This window comes from Blennius ocellaris (genome assembly GCF_963422515.1).
Source record: "Blennius ocellaris genome assembly, chromosome: 19".
NCBI classification, from domain to species: domain Eukaryota; kingdom Metazoa; phylum Chordata; class Actinopteri; order Blenniiformes; family Blenniidae; genus Blennius; species Blennius ocellaris.
In genome coordinates, this window is record NC_137668.1 from 4,888,819 (window position 1) to 4,900,590 (window position 11,772).

At 43.9% G+C, this 11,772-nt stretch overlaps 1 protein-coding gene across 1 annotated transcript in view; it reads left to right on the forward strand.

The window, feature by feature from the left end:
- The first annotated feature begins 688 nt into the window (after window positions 1-688).
- Window positions 689-11,772, forward strand: part of snx7 (sorting nexin 7) — a 51,176-nt gene continuing 40,092 nt past the window's right edge. The window contains exons 1-3 of the mRNA XM_080514688.1: window positions 689-876; window positions 8,084-8,272; window positions 8,984-9,094. Coding sequence (XP_080370814.1) covers window positions 793-876; window positions 8,084-8,272; window positions 8,984-9,094 — 384 coding nt within the window. The 5' untranslated portion in view covers window positions 689-792. The remainder of the gene's footprint in view (window positions 877-8,083; window positions 8,273-8,983; window positions 9,095-11,772) is intronic.

The window sequence follows — 11,772 nt, forward strand, 5'->3', positions numbered from 1 at the left end:
AATAAAGTTACAATAAAGTTGCAATATAGTTTGAATATAGTTTGAATAAAGTTAAAGTTAGAGTAAAGTGTTTAGTTCAACTTAAAGTCAGAGTAAAGTTAGAAAAAGTTGGAGTGAAGTTAGAATAAAGTTAGATTAAAGTCACATTTAAGTTAGAATATAGTTAGAATAAAGTCACATTAAAGTTACAATAAAGTCACATTAAAGTTGCAATAAAGTTACATTAAAGTCACCTTAAAGTTAGATTAAAGTCACGCTAAAGTTACATTAAAGTAACAATAAAGTCACATTAAAGTCACATTAAAGTAACAATAAAGAACATTAAAGTCACATTAAAGTTACATTAAAGCCACACAAAAGTTAGAATAAAGAACAATAAAGTCACATTAAAGTTACATTAAAGTAACATTAAAGTCACATTAAAGTCACATTAAAGTTACATTAAAGTCACATTAAAGTTAGAATATAGTTAGATTAAATTTACATTAAAGTAACAATAAAGTCACATTAAAGTACCAATAAAGAACATTAAAGTTACATTAAAGTCACATTAAAGTTAGAATACAGACCATTACAGTGACTTTCCAGTCAGAAGCGTGTCCCCAGCCTTCCAGACAGCAGCTCTTACTGCGTCCTCTGGCGGAAGTGCCTCTGTTGTCCTGAGGTCGTCACTGGTTCAGCCCGTCGGTCGGAGGGTTGGTGGTTCGAGTCCTCGGTCGTGAGGTGGAACTTTGCTCCGGGGCCAGACTTCATGACCCGGACTGGGACCCGGACCAGGTGTTGGACGGAGCCATGAGTGGACAGTCGGTCCCCGCGGACTTGTCGGGACACATGCTGGACATGGACGAGGACGACGACCTGGAGGTTTTCTCCAAGGTAAAGCCGCGGAGGGCCGCCTGTTTCCGGGGTACGTGGAGCCGCCCGGCCGGCCGCCGGCGGGCTGTGGGCGGGTGCTCTCCCTCTGCTGCTCTCCCCCGCTGCTCGGTGTGTCCTCTCTCTGCTCGGTGTGTCCTCTCTCTGCTCGGTGCTCTCTCCCCCACTGCTCGGTGCTCTCTCCCGCTGCTCCGTGCTCTCTCCCCCACTGCTCGGTGCTCTCTCCCCCGCTGCTAGGTGCTCTCCAACCCGCTGCTCGGTGCTCTCTCCCACTGCTCGGTGCTCTCTCCCCCGCTGCTCGGTGCTCTCTCTCTGGCTGCTCGGTGCTCTTTCCCCCGCTGCTCGGTGCTCTCTCCCCCGCTGCTCGGTGCTCTCTCACTGGCTGCTCGGTGCTCTCTCTCTGGCTGACAGCAGCCAGAGTCAGTTTGTAATGTTTAACTTTATGAGCAGTAAAATTCTTTTGACCTTTTCTACTTCTGGAATGTTTTATGACAACAAAAGTCTTTATCACAACCAGCAGTACTGTCAGTACTAATACCAGTAGTACCACTAATGGTACCAGCAGTACTGCTGGTACTAATACCAGTAGTACCACTAATGGTACCAGCAGTACTGCCAGTACTAATACCAGTAGTACCACTAATGGTACCAGCAGTAATGCCAGTATTAATACCAGTAGTTCCACTAATGGTACCAGCAGTACTGCCAGTACTAATACCAGTAGTACCACTAATGGTACCAGCAGTAATGCCAGTACTAATACCAGTAGTACCACTAATGGTACCAGCAGTACTGCCAGTACTAATACCAGTAGTACCACTAATGGTACCAGCAGTGATGCCAGTACTAATACCAGTAGTACCACTAATGGTACCAGCAGTACTGCCAGTACTAATACCAGTAGTACCACTAATGGTACCAGCAGTAATGCCAGTACTAATACCAGTAGTACCACTAATGGTACCAGCAGTAATGCCAGTACTAATACCAGTAGTACCACTAATGGTACCGGCAGTACTGCCAGTACTAATACCAGTAGTACCACTAATGGTACCGGCAGTACTGCCAGTACTAATACCAGTAGCACCACTAATGGTACCGGCAGTACTGCCAGTACTAATACCAGTAGCAACACTAATGGTACCAGCAGTACTGCCAGTACTAATACCAGTAGTACCACTAATGGTACCAGCAGTACTGCCAGTACTAATACCAGTAGTTCCACTAATGGTACCAGCAGTAATGCCAGTACTAATACCAGTAGTACCACTAATGGTACCAGCAGAACCAGTGAGGTTCCTGGTTCGACTCCTCTGGACTCAGTTTCTAATGTAAGAAGTGAAAAGAGCTTCTTATGTCACTGCTCATCAACTGGTGAAGCTTCATGTCCTCAGCATTCTTCTGCCAGTCACTCTGACAACACAAACACCAACACAAACAAACACCAACATAAACACAAACATAAACACCAACACAAACATAAACACCAACACAAACAAACACCAACACAAACATAAACACACAAACAAACAAACACCAACACAAACATAAACACCAACATAAACACCAACATAAACACCAACACAAACACAAACCTGACCACAAACATAAACACAAACATAAACCTGACCACAAACATAAACCTGACCAGAAACATAAACACAAACATAAACATAAACCTGACCACAAACATAAACACAAACATAAACCTGACCACAAACATAAACATAAACCTGACCACAAACATAAACACAAACATAAACCTGACCACAAACATAAACATAAACCTGACCTCAAACATAAACACAAACATAAACACAAACATAAACCTGACCACAAACATAAACACAAACATAAACCTGACCACAAACATAAACATAAACCTGACCACAAACATAAACACAAACATAAACCTGGCCACAAACATAAACATAAACCTGACCACAAACACAAACATAAACATAAACCTGACCTCAAACATAAACACAAACATAAACATAAACCTGACCTCAAACATAAACACAAACATAAACCTGACCACAAACAAACACAAACATAAACACAAACATAAACCTGACCACAAACATAAACACAATTATAAACATAAACCTGACCACAAACATAAACACAAACATAAACCTGACCATAAACACAAACATAAATATAAACCTGACCACAAACATAAACACAAACATAAACCTGACCACAAACATAAACACAATTATAAACATAAACCTGATCACAAACATAAACACAAACATAAACCTGACCACAAACATAAACACAAACATAAACACAAACATAAACCTGACCACAAACATAAACACAAACATAAACACAAACATAAACACAAACATAAACGCAGTAACATGTTTGTCCTACAAAGAAAGTTTCTTCTATAGAGATGATAGAAAAACCTTCTTGTGTCCAAGCAGTTCATGTTTACTGTAAACTAATTAAAGTACAGAGACGTGTGCAGCACAAGTTTAATTTACACCTTCGCTAAACATTTCTGTTTTTCAACCTTTAAAATCTGGTGCTTGACTCAGTTTTAATAAAGGTTTATTTTATAGCGTCATGTGACCCAGTTTGTTCTGGATCAGTCAGACTGAGGCTCAGCTCTCCACTGCCTCACCTTCATCTACTAATACTCTCATTAGACCTGGAGTTCATCTACTAGTACTCTCATTAGACCTGGAGTTCATCTACTAATACTCTCATTAGACCAGGAGTTCATCTACTAATACTCTCATTAGACCTGGAGTTCATCTACTAATACTCTCATTAGACCTGGAGTTCATCTACTAATACTCTCATTAGACCTGGAGTTCATCTACTAATTCTCTCATTAGACCAGGAGTTCATCTACTAATACTCTCATTAGACCTGGAGTTCATCTACTAATACTCTCATTAGACCTGGAGTTCATCTACTAGTACTCTCATTAGACCAGGAGTTCATCTACTAGTACTCTCATTAGACCAGGAGTTCATCTACTAGTACTCTCATTAGACCTGGAGTTCATCTACTAGTACTCTCATTAGACCAGGAGTTCATCTACTAGTACTCTCATTAGACCTGGAGTTCATCTACTAGTACTCTCATTAGACCAGGAGTTCATCTACTAGTACTCTCATTAGACCAGGAGTTCATCTACTAGTACTCTCATTAGACCTGGAGTTCATCTACTAATACTCTCATTAGACCTGGAGTTCATCTACTAATACTCTCATTAGACCTGGAGTTCATCTACTAATACTCTCATTAGACCTGGAGTTCATCTACTAATTCTCTCATTAGACCAGGAGTTCATCTACTAATACTCTCATTAGACCTGGAGTTCATCTACTAATACTCTCATTAGACCTGGAGTTCATCTACTAGTACTCTCATTAGACCAGGAGTTCATCTACTAGTACTCTCATTAGACCAGGAGTTCATCTACTAGTACTCTCATTAGACCAGGAGTTCATCTACTAGTACTCTCATTAGACCAGGAGTTCATCTACTAGTACTCTCATTAGACCTGGAGTTCATCTACTAGTACTCTCATTAGACCTGGAGTTCATCTACTAGTACTCTCATTAGACCAGGAGTTCATCTACTAGTACTCTCATTAGACCAGGAGTTCATCTACTAGTACTCTCATTAGACCTGGAGTTCATCTACTAATACTCTCATTAGACCTGGAGTTCATCTACTAATACTCTCATTAGACCTGGAGTTCATCTACTAATACTCTCATTAGACCTGGAGTTCATCTACTAGTACTCTCATTAGACCAGGAGTTCATCTACTAGTACTCTCATTAGAACTGGAGTTCATCTACTAATACTCTCATTAGACCCGGAGTTCATCTACTAGTACTCTCATTAGACCTGGAGTTCATCTACTAGTACTCTCATTAGACCTGGAGTTCATCTACTAGTACTCTCATTAGACCTGGAGTTCATCTACTAATACTCTCATTAGACCCGGAGTTCATCTACTAGTACTCTCATTAGACCTGGAGTTCATCTACTAGTACTCTCATTAGACCTGGAGTTCATCTACTAATACTCTCATTAGACCTGGAGTTCATCTACTAGTACTCTCATTAGACCAGGAGTTCATCTACTAGTACTCTCATTAGACCAGGAGTTCATCTACTAGTACTCTCATTAGACCTGGAGTTCATCTACTAGTACTCTCATTAGACCAGGAGTTCATCTACTAGTACTCTCATTAGACCTGGAGTTCATCTACTAGTACTCTCATTAGACCAGGAGTTCATCTACTAGTACTCTCATTAGACCAGGAGTTCATCTACTAATACTCTCATTAGACCTGGAGTTCATCTACTAGTACTCTCATTAGACCTGGAGTTCATCTACTAATACTCTCATTAGACCTGGAGTTCATCTACTAGTACTCTCATTAGACCTGGAGTTCATCTACTAATACTCTCATTAGACCAGGAGTTCATCTACTAGTACTCTCATTAGACCTGGAGTTCATCTACTAATACTCTCATTAGACCTGGAGTTCATCTACTAATACTCTCATTAGACCAGGAGTTCATCTACTAATACTCTCATTAGACCTGGAGTTCATCTACTAGTACTCTCATTAGACCTGGAGTTCATCTACTAGTACTCTCATTAGACCAGGAGTTCATCTACTAATACTCTCATTAGACCTGGAGTTCATCTACTAATACTCTCATTAGACCTGGAGTTCATCTACTAGTACTCTCATTAGACCAGGAGTTCATCTACTAATACTCTCATTAGACCTGGAGTTCATCTACTAGTACTCTCATTAGACCTCAAGTTCATCTACTAGTACTCTCATTAGACCAGGAGTCCATCTACTAGTACTCTCATTAGACCAGGAGTTCATCTACTAGTACTCTCATTAGACCAGGAGTTCATCTACTAGTACTCTCATTAGACCAGGAGTTCATCTACTAATACTCTCATTAGACCTGGAGTTCATCTACTAGTACTCTCATTAGACCTCAAGTTCATCTAATAGTACTCTCATTAGACCAGGAGTCCATCTACTAGTACTCTCATTAGACCAGGAGTTCATCTACTAATACTCTCATTAGACCATTGGTACTGTAGGAAATGTCCAATGTGTAGAGTCACACTGAATACAGATCAATATACATTTATTTAGTGATTACAGACTTCAAGAGGCTCTAGCTGAACATGATGTCGGGGTGTCCAGTCCAGAGGAACAACTGACCTGGAGTCAGCTGCTGCTGGCACCGTGTGTCCAGTCCAGAGGAACAACTGACCTGGAGTCAGCTGCTGCTGGCACCGTGTGTCCAGTCCAGAGGAACAACTGACCTGGAGTCACACTTTCCACTGACAAACACGCCTGCTTCCTCCTCTCAGCCTGTTGCTATGGCAACCAACTGAACAATCACAAGCTGCTTTTCACCAGAGGTCACACGTGTCTGGATCATTTGAATTGAATGGCTTCATCCTCCTTACGTCGTTTTTGTGACCACCTTGAGTCTACATCATGTCACCAGCTCACGTGTCGTCATACTTTCTATACGTTTCTTCTCTATACACACTGGTCCCTCGTTTATTGCGGGGTTACGTTCTAAAAATAACCCGCAATAAGCTAAAACCTGCAAAGAAGAAACAAGTATTCTACATGTTTTAAGGCAGTAAAAGCCCTCACCACACACTTTCTACACTTTTCTCAGACAGGAATGAACATTTTCTCACATTTCTCTCTTTCTTTTAAAACCTAAACATTCGTCAGCCTTCCGGCTGCGACAGCAGGTTCCTTTGTCGATGCAGAACGTTTTGTCGACATTGTGGGTTTGTCAGGAACAAAACTTCAGATTCGATCAGACGTTGATGTATTTGCTATATGTATACATGTATATGCAAGTCGAACGCGTTCGCCTACACGAAGCACTGCACGAGATTGATTGACAAGAGTCTACAGTCCCTTAGCCAATCAGCATGCAGAAGACAATGGGTAGGTTCTGCCTTAGCCAATCAGGACACAGAATACTGTGCACGTTCATACGCTTTAAAAAAAATGAAACATGCAAAATTGCACACGAAAAAATCAGCGAAACGACGCAGCTGTGAAAGATGAACCACGTTATAGTGAGGGACGAGGGACACTGTACCTCTGGAGGGAGGGAGGGAGGGAGGGAGGGAGGGAGGGAGGGAAAGAGAGAGAGAGAGGGAGCGATAGAGCGAGAGAGAGGGAGCGATAGAGCGAGAGAGAGAATTAATGTAGTGGGAGAGAGGGAGGGAGGGAAAGAGAGAGGGAGAGGGAGGGAGGGAGGGAAAGAGAGGGAGGGAGGGAGGGAAAGAGAGAGAGAGAGGGAGGGAGGGAGAGAGGGAGGGAGAGAGAGCGAGAGAGAGAATGAATGTAGTGGGAGAGAGGGAGGGAGGGAGAGAGGGAGGGAGGGAGAGAGAGGGAGGGAGGGAGGGAGAGAGAGCAAGAGAGAGAATGAATGTAGTGGGAGAGAGGGAGGGAGGGAGCGAGGGAGGGAGGGAGAGAGAGAGAGGGAGGGAGAGAGGGAGAGAGAGAGAGGGAGGGAGGGAGAGAGAGATAATGAATGTAGTGGGAGAGAGAGAGAGAATCAATGTAGAGGGAGGGAGGGAGAGAGGGAGCGAGGGAGGGAGGGAAAGACAGAGAGGGAGGGAGAGAGAATGAATGTAGTGGGAGAGAGGGAGGGAGGGAGAGAGGGAGGGAGGGAAAGAGAGAGAGGGAGGGAAAGAGGGAGGGAGGGAAAGAGAGAGCGAGAGAGAGAGAGGGAGGGAGAGAGAATGAATGTAGTGGGAGAGAGGGAGGGAGGGAGAGAGGGAGGGAGGGAGAGAGAGGGAGGGAGAGAGAATGAATGTAGTGGGAGAGAGGGAGGGAGGGAGCGAGGGAGGGAGGGAAAGAGAGAGAGGGAGGGAGAGAGAATGAATGTAGTGGGAGAGAGAGTGGTTGGGTCCTTGAATATTAGACAAACAATAAAGTATTCATGCAGAAGCAGGATGTTTCCCACGGTGCGACAGTGATCTTTTCTTCAACAGGTTTTTAAACCTCAAAATGGTAGATGGTCCAGACGTGTCCACTGACGTCCTCTGTTGAGGAGCCACATCGTCTCAGTGTGGACTGGTTGGTCAGTCCTCTAAAGGTCTGTCTCAGTGTGGACTGGTTGGTCAGTCCTCTAAAGCTGGGTTCTTCCCGTGTGGTCCAGAACCCCTCGCTGGCAGACGGAGGTCCGATGCCCACCTCTCCCAGCTCCATGGTCAACCAGTACCGGCTGGAGGAAGATGAGGAAGAGCAGCAGGACGCCATCGCCAAAGACATCTTCATCACCGTGGACGAGCCAGAGAGCCATGTGACCGCCATCGAGACTTTCATCATGTACCGGGTGCTGACCAGGGTGAGCAGGTCCAGGTTTTCCTCCAGAGCAATAGCAGCAGGGATGGAGAGAACAGTTGGTCCTGAAAGATCAACTTTGAGAAGTTGTGGACTGAGATGGAGCGAAGGCTCCATCAGGTTCCTGCACAGCAGTGCTGGTGAGAACCTGGTGGAGCGAAGGCTCCACCAGGTTCCTGCACAGCAGCGCTGGTGAGAACCTGGTGGGGCGAAGGCTCCATCAGGTTCCTGCACAGCAGTGCTGGTGAGAACCTGGTGGAGCGAAGGCTCCATCAGGTTCCTGCACGGCAGTGCTGGTGAGAACCTGGTGGAGCGAAGGCTCCATCAGGTTCCTGCACGGCAGTGCTGGTGAGAACCTGGTGGAGCGAAGGCTCCATCAGGTTCCTGCACAGCAGTGCTGGTGAGAACCTGGTGGAGCGCAGACCTCCACCAACACCACAGTCGTTTGTGGAGCCAAGTTAGCATCACTACATGTTAGCCTTTAGCTCATATGGATGCTAACAGAGCTAATAGAAATATCAGTGTTGAAGTCACTGAGCGGAGGAAAACATGACCTATGACCCCGGTCCAGGCAGTGGCTCTGGTGGTTCTGGAGGCCTGCTGAACCCAGATGTTAGCTGAGCTACTAGGTGCTCTGAGATGAAGATGGTCTGTGGTTGTGTGATGAAGATGATGTGAGGAAGATGCTCTGTGACCATGTGACCTTCTCCTCCAGACCACACGCAGTGAGTTTGATTCCTGTGAGTCTGAAGTGCATCGCCGCTACCAGGACTTCTTCTGGCTCCGCGGCAAACTGGAGGAAGCCCACCCTACGCTCATCGTCCACGTACGTATGGTCCCCGCCTCAGCCCTACGCTCATCGTCCGCGTATGTATGGTCCCCCCTCACAGCCAGCATGGTGGCCCTGCTCACCTCACTGAGGACACGAGCACCAGATCAGGAATCCTTTGGTCTCAATGAGGTTTGATCTGTTTAGAACCAAAAACACTGACGTATCAGATCACATAGCAGAAACACACTCACTGATATTAATACATTGAATAAGGGAATTGAATGAACTTTTGTAGGGTTGGAGGTGGCATCATCTCTATTCTGCTGTCTTCTTTCTGGCTTTATACCAATATTTTTAATGGTTCTACATTCATGTAAATAATTCACAGCTTTCTTATTTTCCACATTTGAGATCAGTTTTAATCCCCGACTCATTAACATTTCAGTCTTCAGCTTCTTATGCCCCGGTTACACCACAACGTTTCACACCACGACACCTAATCCGGTAAACTGCAGCAGCAGACAGAGACAATGATGTAGTTAGTCTGCCAGCCACAGGAGGGCGCTGGTACTTGATTTGATAATGAAACCAAAGAGACGTGTGCAGAGAAGAATACACTCTAAACGTGAAGAAACTACTGGTATGGAGGATCAACTAGAACACTGAGCGTGGCTCATACCACTGCCATGTTTGTTTCCAAGGGCTGGAAGGAAGGAAGGGAGAGATGAAAGAGTCTCTCCACCTTGGGAACCGGGGTGAAAACCTGGCAGAGACTCTGGATCTGCACTCTGGTGTCGTGTGAACGGAGCTAGAATGAAGAACGTTTAGCACATACACTCGTCATTGTTGTGTGAACGGAGCTAGAATGAAGAACGTTTAGCACATACACTCGTTATTGTTGTGTGAACGGAGCTAGAATGAAGAACGTTTAGCACATACACTCGTTATTGTTGTGTGAACGGAGCTAGAATGAAGAACGTTTAGCACATACACTCGTTATTGTTGTGTGAACGGAGCTAGAATGAAGAACGTTTAGCACATACACTCATCATTGTTGTTGTGTGAACGGAGCTAGAATGAAGAACGTTTAGCACATACACTCGTTATTGTTGTTGTGTGAACGGAGCTAGAATGAAGAACGTTTAGCACATACACTCGTTATTGTTGTATGAACGGAGCTAGAATGAAGAACGTTTAGCACATACACTCATCATTGTTGTTGTGTGAACGGAGCTAGAATGAAGAACGTTTAGCACATACACTCGTTATTGTTGTGTGAACGGAGCCAGAATGAAGAACGTTTAGCACATACACTCATTATTGTTGTGTGAACGGAGCTAGAATGAAGAACGTTTAGCACATACACTCGTTATTGTTGTATGAACGGAGCTAGAATGAAGAACGTTTAGCACATACACTCATCATTGTTGTTGTGTGAACGGAGCTAGAATGAAGAACGTTTAGCACATACACTCGTCATTGTTGTTGTGTGAACGGAGCTAGAATGAAGAACGTTTAGCACATACACTCATTATTGTTGTGTGAACGGAGCTAGAATGAAGAACGTTTAGCACATACACTCGTTATTGTTGTGTGAACGGGGCTAGAATGAAGAACGTTTAGCACATACACTCGTCATTGTTGTTGTGTGAACGGAGCTAGAATGAAGAACGTTTAGCACATACACTCGTTATTGTTGTGTGAACGGAGCTAGAATGAAGAACGTTTAGCACATACACTCATCATTGTTGTTGTGTGAACGGAGCTAGAATGAAGAACGTTTAGCACATACACTCATCATTGTTGTTGTGTGAACGGAGCTAGAATGAAGAACGTTTAGCACATACACTCGTCATTGTTGTTGTGTGAACGGAGCTAGAATGAAGAACGTTTAGCACATACACTCATTATTGTTGTGTGAACGGAGCTAGAATGAAGAACGTTTAGCACATACACTCGTTATTGTTGTGTGAACGGAGCTAGAATGAAGAACGTTTAGCACATACACTCATTATTGTTGTGTGAACGGAGCTAGAATGAAGAACGTTTAGCACATACACTCATTATTGTTGTGTGAACGGAGCTAGAATGAAGAACGTTTAGCACATACACTCATTATTATTGTGTGAACGGAGCTAGAATGAAGAACGTTTAGCACATACACTCGTTATTGTTGTGTGAACGGAGCTAGAATGAAGAACGTTTAGCACATACACTCATCATTGTTGTGTGAACGGAGCTAGAATGAAGAACGTTTAGCACATACACTCATCATTGTTGTGTGAACGGAGCTAGAATGAAGAACGTTTAGCACATACACTCGTTATTGTTGTTGTGTGAACGGAGCTAGAATGAAGAACGTTTAGCACATACACTCGTCATTGTTGTGTGAACGGAGCTAGAATGAAGAACGTTTAGCACATACACTCGTTATTGTTGTGTGAACGGAGCTAGAATGAAGAACGTTTAGCACATACACTCGTTATTGTTGTGTGAACGGAGCTAGAATGAAGAACGTTTAGCACATACACTCGTTATTGTTGTGTGAATGGGGCTAGAATGAAGAACGTTTAGCACATACACTCATCATTGTTGTGTGAACGGAGCTAGAATGAAGAACGTTTAGCACATACACTCGTTATTGTTGTTGTGTGAACGGAGCTAGAATGAAGAACGTTTAGCACATACATTCGTTATTGTTGTGTGAACGGAGCTAGAATGAAGAACGTTTA